Here is a 21,405-nt window from a genome sequence, read left to right as displayed (position 1 = left end):
TAAGAAATCTTAAAATAAAACATTTGTTTTATGCTGAGCTAGAGAATGTGCCTTTAGTGTTGTCTAGAATTAAGAAGAAGTATAGATCTTAATAGTTTAACACAGTTTAATCAAAATATCCGTAGTGCATAAATGCGTTATATGGGTTAAGATTAAAGCAAATGCTAAAAAACTAAGAACCTATCTCCTGTAATCCTACACTTACTAAAACACGCCAAATTTAAAATAATAAGTAAATAAGTAACCTATCCGGTCTTATAATTTGTAATGGGTGTTAAACTAGCGTTTTTTATTTATTTATATACCTACTATTGTATTATTTAATAGTAATTAAAGTATATCTAATTATTAGCACAGTCAATTTTAAGTATGTATGTCTACTAATTCTAAAATTACCATTCGAAAGGAAAAATAAAAAAAATGTATATTGTTTGCAGTTGTCCGTTCAGCGTTCTGACAATATAAAAGGGATTGCGCTCCAACTTTTTCTGTTAACACTGACTAGAGTAGGTGCCTCTGACAATTCAATAACAGAAAATGTATTACTATTAAGGTTATAACATTAATTTAAGCAGTTAAATACATTACTTTATTTTACCTATTATTTTCTCAGTTTACACAATGATGTAGGTTTTATGTTTAGTAAAGAATGTATTGTGTAATAATAAGTTGGCACGACAACATCTCACAAACTAACCAATCGCTCGTTTTGGCGTTAAAACTCTTAAAAGACATGCTTTTATTTGCGCCTGTATAGTTTTAACAAACAACCGTAGTTTAGGTTATTTTGGAAAATTATTAAAAACAATAACAAAATCTCATAATTTGCATAATGAGTTTATTGTATAATAGCTACTGTAATTAATTTTAACATTTAAAGATTATGTATGTGATTATTATAATTAGACAAATAAATGTATGTTTTTGGTGTTAGATCCCACTTTCATCTTGTTGGTCTTGTGGGTTCTGAAAAAAAATTGTAAAAAAATGATATAACTTGGTATTTAGTTGTTCCTAGTAAAAACCAAATGTATATTTTACAAGCTACTCTTCTTTTTATTTTTGCACTACGGCTTAACTTTTCTATAACAAATTTAGGAGACGTAGAGAGAACGTCCGTGAAGTACTCATAACTTATACAAATAATGCATAAGCAGTATCATAGCTAATAAAGTAGATTAAAAAATTAATCTAAAAATAACGTTTTTATGCGCTTTAAAAAGTATGAAATAACTTTCTGGGGGTCTTGATACCCAAATAGGACAGGTGAACTAGAAAAACGTGGGGCGCATCTTTCTACTTAGATATTAATACCTAAGCTTACATGCTAATGCATTAAGTTGTCTGTCATAATGCTGTCTCTCTAACCGAACGGATCAGAAAGTGATAGTAAGACTTTTTATCGGAAATGAAATTTAATGGACTTCTGAGCCACTTGCCTTAAATTTCATTGCGAATTGGAAAGACTTAATTGCTATTCTCTCCAAAGTTTGTTTTATGTAGGTTGCTTCAATTTTTTTGCTAACTACCTACTTGCTTAACATTTCAAGTAATTTGGTGCTTAATTTTACATGACATGTCATTAAGTATTATTTTATTTAGAAGAGAAAAGATGATTGTGCATGAATTATGAGCTAAGGTAGTTATTAACGAGAAGAGAATGTTATTATATATTGACACGTGTGAAGTAGTAAAGATGTGCCCCACGTTTTTCTAGTTCACCTGTCCTATTTGGTTATCAAGACCCCCGGAAAGTTATTTCATACTTTTTAAAGCGCATAAAAACGTTATTTTTAGATTAATTTTTTAATCTGCTTTAGTTATTTTGTTCTTTTTCGTTTTCGTATGTACGTATCTATATATTTAAATGTACAATGTTATATAATGAATATACATATATTTTACGTATAAATAATATCATTAAAATATCATACAATAAAATCCGTCCACTTCGTCTGTAACCGGTTATTACATTAGAAAAGGCTGCATGGTCAGAAGGATTATCATAAGAATTAGTAATCAATTTAAAAGCTTATAATTTTAGATTTATTACTGTATAAATTATCATAAAAGTTGAATAAAAGTTGTAAGAAAATGCAAAAAAGTGTAATGATGGGAACGGGTTTGATCCTGGTACCGCTCATATCTGAGCACCGTCCACGCCCAAACGCACCACGCATAATTTTTTCCTTGCGGGTGAGAAATAAGTTTTTTTGAATTGCAAGATTCCACCCGGAACGACAGACAAAAAATCGACCCCATTTTAACCCCCTTAGAGCCGGAATTTTCAACCTTTTGTGGATTAATAATGCATTGTCATCGAATTGTGAGCTACCCTGAAAGTTTCAGCTGGATAGCTAATCGAGAAGTGCTCAAAATTTGAGTTGCAAGATTCCACCCGGAACGACAAACAAGATTGTGAGTTCATAAAAACGTTATAAAAAAAAAGTATAGAGAGAGGCCAATTTTACCTCCTGAATAAGTTGTGTATGTTATTGTAACTTCAAATTCACGACTCTAATATTATTTTGACAGTTCTTTACCATTCTTATTCTGTATTAAATTAGCAAAACATTTGAAACGTTTTTATAAAGCGAGTTTATAAATGATTTAAGAAAACCTTTGAAATGCCAGTTCAGATAGATTAGAGTAGGTAAGTAATTTAAAGGGTTTGTATGATCTAAATCCTATAAGACGTACCGTTAGCCAACCGTTGCTAAGATTATTTAGAATACATTTAAAAAAAAATAATAATAGGTGACATACCTTGTTATTTTCTTGTACACGAATCGCATTGGGCTAAAAAAACGTACACAAATTGTTAAAAATGGAATGTATATATTACTAGCAAACTTTTAAAATCATTTCCGTTTTGTGTTAATAGACGTGCTCGATCTGCTACAGTATATCAATACTTTATACTTACTGGTACTCAGTGTTCATGTACAAAGTCGTTCAAATGTTCTTCATCGCGAATCTGCAGCATACCTATTTTTATATTCGTATATTGGGGCTGCTCATGGACGGTTTCTGCAACTTTTGTTTGAATTACAGATGTGCTAAAATATAAAATAACATAATTATTAAAAAATTATCAAAACAAAATATTCAAATTTTACTATAGTCAAACATTTTGATATAATATTAACTAGAAAGTGTCCAAATAAAAATAACAAAAGCTTATTTGTTCTAATTTTAAAATACATTATTTTCAATCAACCAGTTTGATAAGTATCTCGACTACGTCATTCTAATTCCCGAGAAGTTGTTTAAGTTCTGCATTTATACTAGCTTTTTATAATATATTTTGATATCCTACCGTGGGTTGAAGTTGGTGCCGTAAATTTCTGCTGGGTTTCTATTATTTGGCAAAACCGTTTTTATACCAGAAATCTCGAATTCCGCATCATCTACGAAGCAACCCGAAGCCTCTATTGCGGCAATTGCTGAAGATGTTTCTGTTCTCGATTTTGTAAAATCACTAACCAATACTTTTAGACCCTCGCCTTGCAATCTATCAAAATGCCTTAAAATTGCAGGGATATTGGCGTTGACGGATCCATTTGTTAATGATTGAAAATTGCCAACAAAACTGTCGTCTTGTCGTATGCACTTGCCCACCATGGAATTGTCGAACAAGCGGACAGCTTCATTGAAAACACAAATAAGTTCATTAAGAGTGTCGACAATCGGTTGGTAATATTCGTTTGTAAACTTTGTACTCATTACATCAGTATAGACTTTGTACTTGATTTTTAAACCGATCACCTTTTGAATTATTTCTTCCCAAAAAAGGTGTATATTCTCTTTTGCTGTACCATCAAATGTGTGTTCGTGAAAAACTTGATAGCTGTCATTAATTTTAAAATCAAAGTCCAAGTAATATTTCCCAAAATTAATAAATTTGTGCATGGATTTAAAATCCAAATTTCTAAATATTGTTTCACGATCGAAATCCGTTCCATATAATTCCGTATGTCGTATGGCTGCCCAAGTGTTCGTTTTGAACTCCAACAAGTCCTGGACAATCAAAAAAGAGATGAAGCTCGCGTACTTCGTTAACATGCACTCATAAGCCAATTTGATTATGTCGCGGATCTCTAGAAATGCCGCCTCAGAACTGTTGTCAGCATTTTGTTTAAAGTTGCGCACAGCGTTCCTAACGTCAAAAGTGATTTCTTCGCCGTTGGGACGTTTGTAAGAAACAGTTTCGCCCATTGCTGTGTTCCATTCGTCAATGGGAGTTTCATTGTTCAAAACTCGTTTTAGTCCGTCCAAATCTAAATTTTCAATCTTTGACAATATGCCATATGCGCCGGAAAAACACAAAAGAATCACACTAAAATGACTAATCATATTGTTAATGTTTTGCTGACGTTGAATACTTGCTGTGTAGTTCAAGAAAAACTAAAAGGTTTTGGATCGTCGGTTAAGCCTGTAACGTTTTATGAATACCTATGACAAAAAATGGTGTAGACACAGCAGTTGGTTTATGTTCGCGTATTAGTTGTTTATCTTTCTTGCGTGTACATTTTCAAAGGAATGAAAAACCCAATTATTTTGGGTTTGCCTTAAGTCAGCATTTTGTGTTTTAAGCAAAATATCTTTATTCTTCAATGATGAGCACAATTTTTATAAAGGTTTTATACAAAAATGTAATGACTAGATTTCACAATTTCCCCAGTGAATATAGTCTTCATAGCGTTAAGCTATCAAGATCTATATTTTTTAATTGTTTTGTCAGCCGACGCAGATGTATAGAAAAAATATTGTTGTTGAAAGTCAAAAAATTACAGAAAAAAAGCCAGTATAGTACGGTAGTATGTATGGTCGAGGCATCAAGGGGGGGGCATCATATTAAAGAGGAAGGTGGAGGTTCACAGGTCAAAGGAATTTTTTTAACTGTAATTGATAAACGAAGTACAAAAAAAAAACGATTGGAGTTAGCCCTCTCTCGGTTTTTTGTGAAAAGTCACACTGCATGTCTGTTATAAAGAAAATAATGTTTTCAAAATTTTTTGGATTATTTGGGCCATTGTCGTAAAATGTATTTTCAGCTTATTTTTTGACACTTATTTTTTAATATTTTTTTCATGGAATTTACGGTCATCAACAGAAACATGATAAAAAATTAGTTCTTCAATTCATAGTTTCTTACCGATACCCGTATGTAGATACCAAATTTTACAGTTCACCCGATAAATATATTTTGTAGCATTATCCTACCAAGAGGAATATTTTTTTATTTGTTTTGTCAGCCGTCGCACATGTATTGAAAGTATAGTTCAATAACAGTCAACAAATACCATCGGCTGTATGTCTCTTTATAAAAAATTTCACTGTTTTCCACAACCGTTACTTTAGGTAATATAATTATGGAAAATTGTTCTAAACTATTATTTATTCGAAAACTTCATCAAATGTTACATATTTAACAATTTAAGTTTCAAAAGTCGCTTGCACTAATAAAAAAGTACAAAAAAAAAATCAAGCTCTTCTAGTTCGGTCAGATCACAAAGGGAAAATAGCATAATAGTGGGGAGAAGCTCATAGGTCTATGGAATTTATTTTTAACTAATAGCTCCGATATTCAAAAACAAATTATTAGAAAATACATTCTTATGTAAAATAACCTCAGCTTTCTAAAAAAATATTTGGTTAATTTTTCGAGTAACAGAAAGTCGTTAATATTGAGTTAATAAATATGAAAAGTTGGTTCTTTCGCGTTTCCCAAATTTTGAGAACTTTTCTAAAATTATTTCTGAAAGCTGATTTAATTTTGCATAAGATGTGAAAATTTCAAATTATGTTCTTCTTAAAAACGCTTAGAAATATAATAAAGGAGGTGAAATTTGTATTTATTCGTCGATAAACTATCTTATTTCTACACATAGTAATTTCAACTATTTTGAATTATAATTGTATATACATTCTTATAGGCACCCTTCTGTCACACAACATACCTTACGCGACGCCCCTACCCACCAATTCATCCATCAAGTCAGCATTTTGTGTTTTATGCAAAATATCTTCATAGCCGAGTATAACTTTTATAATGGTTTCATAAAGAATTATAGGTACCAAATTTCACAATTCACCCGTAAAATATATTTTGTAGTGTTAAGCTACCAAGACGAATGTTTTTTTATTTGTATTGTCAGCCGTCGCAGATGTATCGAAACTATATTTTTTAAAGGTCATGGGCATAGGTTTTAAGAGCCAATTTATTCGTCATGTTTGGGGAGATAGAAATTGGAAGCAGTAAGAATAGTAGGGTAGGTAAATGGTTCAATACATTGTACATACCATACCAAAGTTTAGTAAAGCATTATTGAGTAATAAATAAGTTGGCACGACAAGGTCTCACAAACTAACCAATCGCTGATTTAGGCGTAGTAATATATTTGAAAACTACTTAAAACCAATGCCAAACACTTTAAATAAAACTTTCAACATTTAAGAGTTGAAACTCCTAAAATACATGCTTTTTATTGCGCCTGTGTTGTTTTAACAGACAACCGTTGTTAAGGTTATTTTGGAAAATTATTAAAAACAATAACAAAATATTATAATTTGCAAAGTAGGTTTATTGTACAATAGTTACTGTAATAAATGTTAACATTAGATTATATATGTGATTATTATTTTAAATATATGTTTTTGATATCAGATCCCATTTTCATCGTGTTGGTCTTTAGGGTCTAAAAAATTATAAAAAATTGATATAATTTTGGTTATTGGTTGTTAATGTATATTTTATTAGCAATCCTTCTTATTATTTTTACATTACGGCATAACTTTTCTATAGCTAACATAAAAATCGTAGTTCATTAAAAGAATTCTATACTCCGGTCCATGAGAGAATGTCCGTGAAGAACTCATAACTTATACAAGTCATGCATAAGCAGTATCATAGCTAAAAAGTTTAGAGAGAGGCCGATAATTATTCCTGAATAAGTTGTGTATGTTATTGTAGCTTGAAATTCACGACCTTACGATTATCTTGACAGTACTTTACCATTCTCATTGTGTATTAAGGTAGCAAAACATTTGAAACGTTTGTACTAAGCGAGTTTATGGATAAAATGATTTAAGAAAACCTTTGAAATGCCAGTAAAGATAGATTATTGTAGTTAAGTAATTTGAATGGGTTTGAATGATCTAAGTTCTATAAGACGTACCGTTCGCCAACCATTGTTAAGATGATTTTGAAAACATTTTAAGCAAAAATAATAATAGGTGGCATACCTTATTAAATTCTTGTCCACGAATCGCATTGGTCTCAGTTGGGCTGAAAAAATGTACACAAATTGTTAAAAATTGAAATGAGTTTGGTTTTTCTTTTGTTTTATGATGACCACGTCATCAATATAGGTAAATTTATAAAAATAAATATGGGCAGTGCTTCTGACGACTCGAGACTGATTACTAAACAATTTAAATAACTTAATGCTTAGTTGCAAAATTAAACACAATATAAATGACATTTAAATTCAATAATATTTCGTCAGTCGACTTTACCGTAACCACATGTCATCAGTCAAGAGTACTCGGTTGTCGCTGTCCGTCTACAAGGTTTAAGTTCGAGAGTTCGTTCATTTAACACCTAGTAGTCTATCCTCTTTCCTTGTGCACGTGTCTCGCGATTCGTTCGCACCTTGTACCTATCCTTTCTCAATCTCTAATTCTTTTTAATCCAGTGTAAACAACGGCTCTTCGACATCCACGAAGAACCCGGACGGCAATCCGTTATACTCTAGTGCTCTGGCAAGTGCCAGTTTTAGTTCACCACCAGTGTATACATCAAGTCTAGAGTGTCTAATCCTTTCTTTTTGTTTTACGACACATTGTTTCTGGTAAAAACTAAAATTAATAAGAATAAAAAAGACAATAAGAAAGTTACAAAGAAGGAAGTTTGCTAGTAAAATATACATATATATTGTATATTTTACTAGCAAACTTCCTTCTTTGTATCTTTCTTATTGTTTTTTTATTCTTATTAACTTTATTCTCATTATATTAGGACAGAACTTTTCTGTAGCTAACATAGAAGCCAATACTTTAACATTTCCGTTCTGAGTAAATAGACATGCTCGATCTGTTACGGAATGTCAATACTTTATACTTACATTTCTTCTGAGTTCACGTTAAAAGTCGTTTAAACGTGCTGCATCTCGAATCTGCAGCAAACCTATTGCTATATCATAATCTTGCACTTCATGGTCACTTTCTACAACTTTCGTTTTAAATACGGATGGGCTAAAATATAATAATAGTATAATTATTGAAAATTATCAAAATAAAATATATGAATTTTACTATAGTCAAACATTTTGAAATAATATCAACTAGAATGTGTCCAAATAAAAATAACAAAAGGTGTTCTAATTTTAGAAGATAAAGGTTTTCGACTAACTTAGATAATGATATGTCTAAATGAATATTTAGGTAACGTTTTATTCAAAGGCCCAATCAATTATCTTGGATTGTCTACTCCTAGTAATTAATAGTATTTTCCAATGTACCCGACTATAATTAATAGTTTTTGACCTTCTATTCTCCATTCTTTAGCTACACTTCCTAATCCCGATCTTCTTCTACCAGCTTGATAAGTGTCTCGACTATATAATTTTACTTTCAGGAAATTTTATTGTGTTCTGCATTTATACTAGTATGTAATAATATATTTTGATATCATACCATGCGTTGAAGTTAGTGCCATAAATGTCCGCTGGATTTCTATTATTTGGCAAAACCGTTTTTATACCAGAAATCTCGAATTCGGCATCCTCTACGAAGCAACCAGAAGCCTCTATTGCGGCAATTGCGGACGATGTTTCCGTTCTCGATTGTGTAAAATCACTAACCAACACCTTTCGATTATCGCCTTGCAATCCATCAAAGTGCTTTAAAACTAAAGGAATTTTGGCGTTGATGAATCCCTTTTTTAATGATCGAAAATTACCCACAAAACTGTCGTCTTGTCTTATGCACTTGCCCACGATAGAATTGTCGAACAAGCGGACAGTTTCATTGAGAACACAAATAAGTTCATTGAGAGTGTCAACAAGCGGTTGGTAATATTCGTTTGTAAATTTCGTACGCATTACATCGGTATAGAGTTTGTACTTGATTTTTAAACCGATCGTCTTTAGAATGATTTCTTCCCAAATAAGGTGGATATTCTTCTGTGCGGATCCATAAAATGTGTGATTGTTGAAATATTTAAAGCTGCCATTAATTTTAAAATCAAAGTCCAAGTAAGATTTCCCAAGATTATGGACTCCGTGCATAAGTTTAAAATGTGAATTATTAAATATGTTGTTAAGATCGAAATCCGGCTCATTTAGTTGCGTATCTCGTATGGCTGCCAAAGTGTTCTTTTTGAACTCCAACAAGTCCTGAACAATCAAAAAAGTGGTGAAACTCGCGTATTTCGTTAACGTGCACTCATAAGCCAATTTGATTATGTCGCGGATCTCTAAAAATTCCGCCTCAGAACTGTTGTCAGCATTTTGCTTAAAGTTGCGCACAGCCTCCCTAACGTTAACAATGATTTCTTCGCCGTTGGGACGTTTGTAAGATACAGTTTCGCCCATTGCTGTGTTCCATTCGTCAATGGGAGTTTCATTGTTCAAAACTCGTTTTAGTCCTTCCAAATCTAAATTGTCAATCTTTGACAATATGCCATATGCGCCGGAAAAACACAAAAGAATCACACTAAAATGACTAATCATATTGTTAATGTTTTACTGACGTTGAATACTTGCTGTAGCCCAAGAAAAACTAAAAGGTTTTGGATCGTCGGTTTAGCCTGTAACGTTTTCTGAATATCTATGACAAAAAATGGTGTAGACACAGCAGTTGGTTTATGTTCGCGTATTAGTTGTTTATCTTTCTTGCGTGTACATTTTCAAAGGAATGAAAAACCCAATTATATTGGGTGTGCCTTAAGTCAGCATTTTGTGTTTCAAGCAAAATACCTTTATTCTTCAATGCTGAGCACAACTATTATAAAGGTTTTATACAAAAATGTAGGAAATAGATTTCACAATTTTTCAAGTGAATATAGATTTTCATAGCGTTAAGCTATCAATACCTATATTTTTTAATTTGTTTTGTCAGCCGTCGCAGATGTAGAGACAAAATATTGTTGTTGAAAGTAAAAAAAGTACAGAAAAAAAGCCAATATAGTACGGTCTGGGCATAAAGGGGGGGCATCATATATAAGAGGAAGGTGGAGGTTCACAGGTCAAAGGATTTTTTTTAACTGATCAAAACACCAAGTACAAAAAAAACCATTGGAGTTAGCCCTCTCTCGGTTTTTTGTGAAAAGTCACACTGCATGTCTGCTATAAAGAAAATAATGTTTTCAAAATGTTTTGGATTATTTGGGCCATTGTCGTAAAATGTATTTTCAGTTTTTTTTTTTTGACACTTTTTTTTAAAAAAATTGTTTCTTATAATGTACGATCATCAACATAAAAATGATATTAAAAATCAGTTTCTAATGCAAAATAATCTCGGCTTTTTGAAAAAATACTGATTTATTTTTTCGAGTAAAACAGAAAATCATTAAAATTAAGTTAATTTTTTAAAAAGTAGATGCTTTCGAGTTTGCCAAATTTTGAATACTATTCTAATATTTTTTTTTAGGAAGCTGATTTAATTTTGCATAAAAATTGTAAATTTCAAATTGGGTTCCCCATAAAAACGCTTAGAAATCAAAAAATCGGAAATCATCTACTTTTGACACATAATAATTTAATTTATGTTAATTTCTATGGTGGTTTCCCGTTAAAAAATTTTATCTATAAAATTAAAAATGTATATATAAAATAATAGACATGGTGGAACAGTTTTAAATACTTTACTCCCAAAACTGTTAAATGACATTTTTTTTCAATTTTTTAATGTTATTTTCATGAAAAAAATGTTTTTTAAAAACAATTTTTTCCTTATAGTACAATAATCCAGACATCAATGGTATAAAATTGCAAACAAATCTCGCTTAAATTTGTAAATTTAAAAAATATTTAAATAGTTTTGTAAGAAACTCAAATTTAATAATTGCTACATAATCTAGCATTTTTTTGTTTGTAAATGTATATAGCGCATATTGCATGTGTTCATTTATCATTTGTAGTTGAAACGCCAATTTTTTTTTTTAATTATCAAGTTGGTACACATTATAAAACGGTATAGACATAGGGACACTTTTGTACACAAAAAGATATACCTACACCTTGATTTTCGAAATCGAGAAAAACACATGATAAGTTTTCATATTTTTCAACTTTGATAATTCTTATAGACTCATGATCTCTTTTCCCTCTCACCCAAAATAGGCTCTGTTACCATTATGCCCTATCATCACCGTACTGGCTGTTATAGTTTTGCTTTTTGTTTAAAACTTTTTAAACACGTCCTTTGTGGATAAAATATTACATTTATGTGTAATCACAAATGTTTTAAATTTTAATACGCAGAAAATATAGTCATAAAACAAATATTAAACTATAAGACTCGTGTACAAATTACAGGCATGATACACATTAAAATCATTGGACTTATGTAATTTGTCTACGTTATATATTTTTCTGGGTGGACCAGCAGAGATTTTTTATTTTTTAAAAGATTGGGGCACGGGTTTAGGGGCCAATTTATTCGTCATGTTTTAAGGAAATAGATATTGAAAGCAGTAAGAATAGTAGGGTAGGTAAATGGTTCAATACATTGTTCATACCATAACAAAGTTTAGTAAAGAATGTATTGAGTAATAAATAAGTTGGCACGACAAGGTCTTACAAACTAACCACTCGCTGATTTAGGGGTAGTAATACACTTTAAAACTACTTAAAATCATACCAAACACTTTAAATAAAACTTTAAACATTTTAGGGTTGAAACTCCTAAAAGACATGTTTTTATTTGCGCCTGTACTGTTTTAACAGACAACCGTTGTTAAGGTTATTTTGGAAAATTTAAAAACAATAACAAAATCTCATAATATGTATAACGAGTTTATTGTATAATAGCTACTGTAATTAATTTTAACATTTAAAGATTATGTATGTGATTATTATGATTAGACAAATCAATGTATGTTTTTGGTATCAGATCCCACTTTCATCTTGTTGGTCTTGGGGTTCTGAAAAAAAATGATATAACTTTGATATTTAGTTGTTCCTAGTAAAAAACAAATGTATATTTTACAAGCACCTCTTCTTTTAGTTTTTACACTACGGCCTAACATTTCTATAACTAATATAGGAGTCGTAGAGAGAACGTCTGTGAAGTACTCATAACTTATACAAACAATGCATAAGCAGTATAATAGCTAAAAAGTATAGAGAGAGAACGGTAATTACTCTTGAATATGTTGTGTATGTTATTGTAACTTAAAATTCACGACTCTAATATTATTTTGACAGTTCCTTACCATTCTCATTCTGTGTTAAATTAGCAAAACATTTGAAACGTTTTTATTAAGCGAGTTTATGGATAAAATGATTTAAGAAAACGTTTAAAATGCCAGTACAGATAGATTACAGTAGTTAAGTAATTTGAATGGGTTTGAATGATCTAAATTATATAAGACGTATCGTTAACATTTTAAGAAAAACCAATTCATAGATGGCATACCTTGTTATTTTCTTGTACGCGAATCGCATTGGTCTCAGTTGGGCTAAAAAACGTATAAAAATTGTTAAAAATTGAAATGAGTTTGGTTTTTTATTATTTCTGGTAAAACGGAATGTACAAATTACTAGCAAACTTTTAAAATCATTTCCGTTCTGTGTTAATAGACGTGCTCGATTTGCTACAGTATATCAATACTTTATACTTACTGGTACTCAGTGTTCACGTACAAAGTCGTCCAAATGTTCTTCATCGCGAATCTGGAGCATACCTATTCTTATCGTATCTTGTGGCTGTTCACGGACGGTTTCTACAACTTTCGTTTGAATTACGGATGTGCTAAAAAAAAAACAGTATTATAATTATTAAAAATTATTGAAATAAAATATTCAAATTTTATTGTAGTCAAACATTTTGATATAATATTAACTACATAGAACGTGTCCAAATAAAAATAACATAAATTGTACTCATTTTTAGAGAAAAGCTTATTTGTTCTAATTTTAAATTACATTTTTTTAATTCACCAGTTTGATAAGTATCTGGACTACATCATTCTACCTCCCGAGAAGTTGTTAAAGTTCTGCATTTATACTAGCTTTTTATAATATATTTTGATGTCATACCGTGGGTTGAATTTGGTGCCGTAAATGTCCGCTGGGTTTCTATCATTTGGCAAAACCGTTTTTATACCAGAAACCTCGAATTCCGCATCCTCTACGAAGCAACCCGAAGCCTCTATTGCGGCAATTGCTGACGATGTTCCTGTTCTCGATTGTGTAAAATCACTAACCAACACTTTTCGATCCTCGCCTTGCAATTCATCAAAATGCCTTAAAACTAAAGTAATATCGGCGTTGACGAATCCCCTTGTTAATGATTTGAAGTTACTCACAAAATTACCGCCGTGTCGTACGCACTTGCCCATAATAAAATTGTCGAACAATCGGACAGTCTCATTGAGAACACAAATGAGTTCATTGATAGTGTAGATAGTCGGTTGGTAGTATTCGTTTTTAAACTTCGTTCTCATAACTTCGGAATAGACTTTGTACTTGATTTTTAAACCGATTATCTTCTGAATGATTTCTTCCCAAAAAAAGTGGATATTCTCTTTTGCTGTACCATGAAATGTGTATTCATAAAATACTTGATAGCTGCCATTAATTTTAAAATCAAAGTCCAAGTAATATTTCCCGATATTAAGAAATGCATGCATGAATTGAAAATGTGCGTTTCCAAATATTGTTTCACGATGGAAATCCGTCCTATATAATTCCGTATGTCGTATGGCTGTCCAAGTGTTCTTTTTGAACTCCAACAAGTCCTGAACAATCAAAAAAGTGGTGAAACTCGCGTATTTCGTTAACGTGCACTCATAAGCTATTTTGATTATGTCACGGATCTTTAGAAATTCCGCCTCAGAATTCTCTTTAGCATTTTTCTTAAAGTTAATCACAGCCTCCCTAACATTAACAGTGATTTCTTTGCCGTCGGGACCTTTGTAAAATACACTTTCGCCCATTGCTGTGTTCCATTCGTTAATGGGAGTTTCATTGTTCAAAACTCGTTTTAGTCCTTCCAGATCTAAATTTTCAATCGTTGACAATATGCAATAAGCGCCTGAAAGACACAGTAGAATCACACTAAAATGACTAATCATATTGTTAATGTTTTACTGACGTTGAATACTTGCTGTAGCTCAATAAACACTAAAACGTTTTGCATCGTTGGTTTAACCTGTAACGTTTTGAGAATATCTATGACAATAAGTTGTGTGGCCACAGCAGTTGGTTTCTTAAAAAATACAAAATTCACCAGGTAAATATATTTTGCAGCGTTAAGTCACCAAGACGAATCATTTTTCATTTGTATTTTCAGCCGTCGCAGATATATCGAAAATATAGTTCAATAACAGTCAACAAATTCTAACGATTCTTGACTCTTGATAAAAATTGCACTGTTATCCCATAATTTTTACTCCATGTAATAAATATCAAAAACGTTTCAAATGCGTTTTTTGGCAAAATAATTTTTATTTAAACAGTTTTATGAATATTTCTATAGCCGAGTAAGCTACAAAGTTTTCAAGTACATATCAATTTATAAGAGTTAAAAAGTTAGAATGGGAGAAGAAGTGGAGTGTATTTTTTTTTATCTACATGCATTTTCCAACCAAACTTTCTCTCACATCATAACTTCTATAACTTCAAAATTAAGTATCCGAAGGTGGTTATTGACCAGTCAAAATTTTCTGTACATTATTCTCTATTTAATAAGGTATTAAAATGTATACGTTACCATTTAAGTTTTAAAAGTTGCTATCAAAAAATCGAAGTGGGGGGGGGGGGTAAAAACGATAAAAATTTGTGATCACACTGTATAAAAAAATATGAAAAAAAAATTAAATTATTAATTAAACCCATTGAGATATTGACTGGTTTATGATAAAAGAATCGCTCTGTATATATTAGTGATGGGCCAACACCATTTTTTACCGATACCCAAAACTACAACATTGACTACAGTTTATTATGAAATAAGCTAAAAATATTATATTATTATTTATTATGATAATAGTAATTAATTATTGATTTATCATCTTCGTTTTTGTGAGTTTTTGATTATTAACCAAAGTCTCACAAACATGTTTGATATTTAATACAACCATTAACCTGTAACCGCTACACAGGTTTAGACAAAAACAAGCGTATTTTAGTTGAAAAATTAACTATCAGGGATAATGCTATATGAAGGGTTGACGCCAAATTCCATAACAAACAACATACTTTTAGTATTGATTCGTACATTAGGCGTGGAATTCATTATATTAAACACAAATGGCAGTTGTAATATAATTAGGTACTTTTAATCATGCTGGAGCCCTCAAGTCCATTGTAATCAGTCAATTACATACAATTACAAAAATTGCATACATTTAATTGTGTTACAAAAAAAAATGTGGGTACCAAATTTCACAGTTCACCCGGTAAATATATTTTGTAGCGTCAAGCTACCAAGGCGAATATTTTGTTATTTGTATTGTCAGCCGTCGCAGATGTATAGAAAGTATAGTTTTTATAACAGTCAACAAGTGCCACCGATTGTACGACTCTTTATAATAATTTCACATTTTTCCCATAATCGTTATTCTTTTTTTTTTTTTTCTTAGAAAATGTCTTTATTATATTGAATATTTACATCTATACAAAATACATGCACAACAGTAAATGGGTTAACAGTAAAAAAAAAATTAATAATATAGCTTGAATAACATGCAGTAGGCATATTCTATGTAATAAATATAAAAAAAGTATCAAATATAATTGTAAAAAATTGGTCTAAATTATTTATATTCGAAAACTTCGTCATATGTTACATATTTTACAATTTAAGTTTCAAAAGTCGAATGCACTGATAAAAAAGTACAAAAAAAATAACAAGACATTATAGTTCGGTCGATCACAAAGGTACACATAGCATAATGGATGGGGTAGTTCATATTATGTCTATAGAAAATATTTTGCTATCAAGCTTTACATATTAATACGCACATAAAGTCATAAAACAGATATTAAACTATATGACACGTATGCAAATTACACACACGGTACACATTAAAATCATTCGGCTTATGTAGTTTTTCCACGTACATACAATCTTTTAGGCATTCTACTTTCACACAAAATACCTGCACCCCCTCCTCATACCTACCATGTTTTTGTTATACTGAATCCAAGTTCTTGAACCCCACCAACCCCACACACTTTATCTTCGCCCATCTGCATTCCCTGTCTTGTCCAATAACTTTCTTGAAAATCAAACACGATTTCCTCAGTTTGACTCCTACTAATCCTCATTCATTTTCCTTCAAGCGCTCCGTTTTTCCACGCTTCAAGTCTTTCAGCCAATTCTGCTTCCCCAAAATTGAGAAACGACATTTTTTTTGTGTATTTCATATTTTTTACATAAATTTCAGAAACATGTGTTTTCGAAACAAATTGTCCCTTTTAAGACAATAACCAAACCAAACATAAATGGTTAATCATTTATTGCAAGGAAATCAAAAATCTTAACTTTAAAACTACTAGTTGTTTTTTGTATGAAATTCAGTTTTTATAATTGCTGTTCAGAGATCTAGCCATTTTTTTTTAATATTTGTATACAGGGTGATTCTTTTATCATGAACTAGTCAATATTTCACTGGGTTTAGTTAATAATTGATTTTTTTTTTATTATAATGTTTTCATAAAACGTGATCTCAATTTTTCCAATTTTGTTTTTTGTTTTTACTCCTCTCCCAAGTTAGTTTTCTTGATAGTAACTTTTAAAACTTAAATGGTAACGTATATATTTTATTTACATTTTAAATCGAGAAAAACGTACTAAATATTTTGACTGGTCGATAACCAGTTTCGGACAACTATTTTTAAAGTTATAAGAGTTTAAAAGTTAGGATGGGAGGGAAAGTGTGGTTGGAAGATGCGCGAAGACAAAAATAAAAATATACTCCACCTTTCCTCCTGCCCTAATCTTGAAACTTCAATAACTTCAAAAATAGTTATCCGAAACTGGTTATCGACCAGTCAACATTTTTAGTACATTATTCTTAATTCTAAAAGTAAATGAAATATATACGTTACCGTTTAAATTTCAAAAGTTGCTATCAAAAAAACTAAGTTGGGAGGTGGGTAAAGATAAAAATCAATTATTAATTAAACCCAATGAGATATTGCCTGATTCATGAAAAAAGGATCACCTTGTTTAGGGCCGTTTTTTAAAATGTTTTAATCAAGTTGGTATATATTATAAATTTGTATAGACTGTGTGACACTTGTATACACAAAAAACGATACCTACATTTTGATGTAATAACATGATATCTACGCTTAAATCATTAGACCTATGCAATTTTTCCACGTTATATATTTTGCCATATGAATACTCAAAGTGGTAGTTGAAAAAAATGTAACTTAAAATATTTTATTTACACAAAAAATGATACCTACACGTTGATTTTCGAATTCGAGAAAAACACATTTTAAATTTCCATTTTTTTTCAACTTGTAATAGTTATTCTTATTGTTCTGTAATCCCCCTATCCTCCAATATGCTCTGTCACAACTATGTCCCATCATCACCGTTCTGGCTTTTTAAATTTTGGTTTAAAACCTTTTTAACACGTATTTTGCTAACGGGTGGATACTATATTATATTTTTGTGTAATCACAAATTTTTTTAACTTTTAACACACCCATATAGTCATAATAAGAAAAATATTAAACTATAAGACTCGTGTAAAAATTACAGACACGGTACACATTCAAATCATTGGACCTATGTAATTTTTCCACATTATATATTTGGTTATATGAATATTCAAAAGTGCAGTTGAAAAAAATGTACTATAATATATTATACTGTATCAGCAGTAATGATATCGACCGATATTTAAGCAGTCGATTATAAAGCAGAATCACAAGTTACACTTCAATATTTGTGGGTGGATTAATAGAATTTCTTTTATTATTTAAAATCCAGGGCACGGGTTTTAAGGGCCAATCTATTCGTCATGTTTTGATGGGATGAAAATTGTAAGCAGCAAAAAAGATAGGGTAGGTGAATTGTTCAATACATTGTACACACCCTAACAAAGTTTAGTAATGAACACATTAAGTAATAATTAAGTTGGCACGACAAGGTCTTACAAACTAACCACTCACTGATTTAGGGGTAGTAATACATTTTAAAACTACTTAAAATCATACCAAACACTTTAAATTAAACTTTAAACATTTAAGGATTAAAAATCCTAAAAGACATGATTTTATATGCACCTGTGGTGTTTAAACAGACAACCATTGTTAAGGTTATTTTGGAAAATTATTAAAAACAATAACAAAATCTCATAATTTTCATAATGAGTTTATAGTATAATATCTACTGTAATTATTTTTAACATTTAAAGACTATGTATGTGATTATTATAATTAGACAAATCAATGTATGTTTTTAGTATCAGATCCCACTTTCATCTTGTTGGTCTTGTGGGTTCTGAAAAAAAATTGTAAAAACATGATATAATTTTGGTATTTAGTTGTTCCTAGTAAAAACCAAATGTATATTTTACAAGTACCTCTTCTTTTTATTTTTACACTACGGCTTAACATTTCTATAACTAATATAGGAGTCGTAGAGAGAACGTCCGTGAAGTACTCATAACTTATACAAGTCATGCATAAGCAGTATCATAGCTAAAAAGTTTAGAGAGAGGCCGATAATTATTCCTGAATAAGTTGTGTATGTTATTGTAGCTTGAAATTCACGACCTTACGATTATCTTGACAGTACTTTACCATTCTCATTGTGTATTAAGGTAGCAAAACATTTGAAACGTTTGTACTAAGCGAGTTTATGGATAAAATGATTTAAGAAAACCTTTGAAATGCCAGTAAAGATCGATTACAGTAGTTAAGTAATTTGAATGGGTTTGAATGATCTAAATTATATAAGACGTACCGTTCGCCAACCATTGTTAAGATGATTTTGAAAACATTTTAAGCAAAAATAATAATAGGTGGCATACCTTGTTATTTTCTTGTACACGAATCACATTAGTCTCAGTTGGGCTAAAAAAACGTACACAAATTGTTAAAAATGGAATGTATATATTACTAGTAAACTTTTAAAATCATTTCCGTTCTGTGTTAATAGACGTGCTCGATCTGCTACACTATATCAATACTTTATACTTACTGGTACTCTGTGTTCACGTACAAAGTCGTTCAAATGTTCTTCATCGCGAATCTGGAGCATACCTATTCTTACCCTATTTTGTGACTGCTCACGGATGGTTTTTGCAACTTTCGTTTGAATTACGGATGTGCTAAAATATAACTATAATTATTTATTAAAAAATTATCAAAACAAAATATTCAAATTTTACTATAGTCAAACATTTTGATCCACTCATTGTCCACTTCAAGCAACTAATAGTATTTTTTCAATGTACCCGATCTCAAATACATAGTTTTTGCTACATTTATTAGCTACACTTCCTTGTCCCGATATCCTTCTGCCAGCTTAATAAGTATCTCTACTACATCATTCTACCTCTCAAGAAGTTGTTAAAGTTCTGCATTTATACTAGCTTTTATAATATTTTGATATCATACCGTGGGTTGAAGTTGGTGCCGTAAATGTCCGCTGGGTTTCTATTATTTGGCAAAACCGTTTTTATACCAGAAATCTCGAATTCCGCATTCTCTACGAAGCAACCCGAAGCCTCAATTGCGGCAATTGCTGACGATGTTCCTGTTCTTGATTGTGTAAAATCACTAACCAACACTTTTCGATCCTCGCCTTGCAATGTATCGAAATACTTTAAAACTTTAGGGATATTGGCGTTGACGAATCCCCTTGTTAATGATTTGAAGTTACTCACAAAATTGCCGCCGTGTCGTACGCACTTGCCCACAATAAAATTGTCCAACAATCGGACAGTCTCATTGAGAACACAAATGAGTTCATTGATAGTGTAGATAGTCGGTTGGTAGTATTCGTTTTTAAATTTCGTTCTCATAACTTCGGAATAGACTTTGTACTTGATTTTTAAACCGATTATCTTTTGAATGATTTCATCCCAAAAAAGGTAGATATTCTCTTTTGCTGTACCATGAAATGTGTGTTCGTGAAAAACTTGATAGCTGCCATTAATTTTAAAATCAAAGTCCAAGTAATATTTCCCGATACTTAGAAATGTGTGCATGTTTTTAAAATGTGCATTTCCAAATATTGTTTCACGATTGAAATCCGCCCCATATAATTCGGTATGTCGTATGGCTCCCCAAGTGTTCGTTTTGAACTCCAACAAGTCCTGGACGATCAAAAATGTGGTGAAGCTCGCGTACTTCGTTAACGTGCACTCATAAGCCAATTTGATTAAGTCACGGATCTTTAGAAATTCCGCCTCAGAATTCTCATTAGCATTTTTCTTAAAGTTGATCACAGCCTCCCTAACATTAACAGTGATTTCTTTGCCGTCGGGACCTTTGGAATATACACTTTCGCCCATTGCTGTGTTCCATTCGTTAATGGGAGTTTCATCGTTAAAAACTCGTTTTAGTCCTTCCAAATCTAAATTTTCAATCTTTGATAATATGCTATATGCGCCAGAAAGACACAACAGAATCACACTAAAATGACTAATCATATTGTTAATGTTTTACTGACGTTGAATACTTGATGTAGCCCAAGAAAAACTTAAAGGTTTTGGATCGTCGGTTTAGCCTGTAACGTTTTCTGAATATCTATGACAAAAAATGGTGTAGACACAGCAGTTGGTTTATGTTCGCGTATTAGTTGTTTATCTTTCTTGCATGTACATGTTTAAAGTAGTACGTGTTCATTTATTATTTGTTAGTTTTTACGACCGTTTTTTTTTAAATATTGGACCTATGTAATTTTTCCACGTTATACATGTTGTCATATGAATATTCAAAGTGGTAGTTGAAAACAATATTAAAATATCTGTGTGCAATAATCATGAAATTGTGTGTCTGAAAATGCAAAAAAAAAAAATATATATTATAGAACAATGATTTTATACATTTAAAATCTTAAAATGCAAATCCGACAGGTTACGAACATTTTACCATAATAACAAATATAAAATGTGACATTCAATATAATGTCAAAAGAAATCAATCCTTCGCCTTTAACACCGTGAAAACCCAAAAGGAAATTTGATGATTGTTCAATTTT

General features: G+C 31.0%; 3 protein-coding genes across 7 annotated transcripts in view; 1 reads left to right on the top strand and 2 right to left on the bottom strand.

The window, feature by feature from the left end:
- The window catches only part of LOC126843513 (beta-3 adrenergic receptor-like), a 169,648-nt gene that overhangs the window by 67,257 nt on the left and 80,986 nt on the right, over positions 1-21,405 (top strand). The gene's annotated exons all lie outside the window — the stretch shown is intronic.
- On the bottom strand, positions 831-20,969 carry LOC126843518 (uncharacterized). Of its 3 annotated transcripts, none has more exons than XM_050581091.1 (4): positions 3,320-4,412; positions 2,927-3,059; positions 2,767-2,799; positions 831-966 (listed from the first exon to the last, which is right to left on the bottom strand). In XM_050581091.1, the coding sequence occupies exons 1-2, from the start codon at positions 4,354-4,356 to the stop codon at positions 2,933-2,935; spliced, it is 1,164 nt and encodes a 387-aa protein (XP_050437048.1). In that variant the 5' UTR covers positions 4,357-4,412; the 3' UTR covers positions 831-966; positions 2,767-2,799; positions 2,927-2,932. The 3 variants fall into 3 exon arrangements, with proteins under 3 accessions (XP_050437048.1, XP_050437047.1, XP_050437045.1); XM_050581090.1 differs by lacking the exons at positions 2,767-2,799; positions 2,927-3,059; positions 3,320-4,412 and adding exons at positions 19,229-19,271; positions 19,399-19,528; positions 19,818-20,969 and having other exon boundaries at positions 865-966; XM_050581088.1 differs by lacking the exons at positions 831-966; positions 2,767-2,799; positions 2,927-3,059; positions 3,320-4,412 and adding exons at positions 18,549-18,696; positions 19,229-19,271; positions 19,399-19,528; positions 19,818-20,969.
- On the bottom strand, positions 6,567-9,798 carry LOC126843519 (uncharacterized). Its single transcript, XM_050581092.1, has 4 exons — positions 8,701-9,798; positions 8,130-8,259; positions 7,249-7,291; positions 6,567-6,701 (listed from the first exon to the last, which is right to left on the bottom strand). Exons 1-2 carry the CDS (start codon positions 9,735-9,737, stop codon positions 8,148-8,150), a joined length of 1,149 nt encoding a protein of 382 aa, XP_050437049.1. The 5' UTR covers positions 9,738-9,798; the 3' UTR covers positions 6,567-6,701; positions 7,249-7,291; positions 8,130-8,147.

The sequence above is a fragment of the Adelges cooleyi genome, unplaced genomic scaffold, assembly GCF_023614345.1.
Source record: "Adelges cooleyi isolate 19-005CV unplaced genomic scaffold, UGA_ACOO_1.1 ACOO_flye_CR_arks_rails_tigmint_CR_PRNA_574, whole genome shotgun sequence".
Taxonomy (NCBI): Eukaryota; Metazoa; Arthropoda; class Insecta; order Hemiptera; family Adelgidae; genus Adelges; species Adelges cooleyi.
This window is presented reverse-complemented; position numbering and strand designations above follow the sequence as displayed.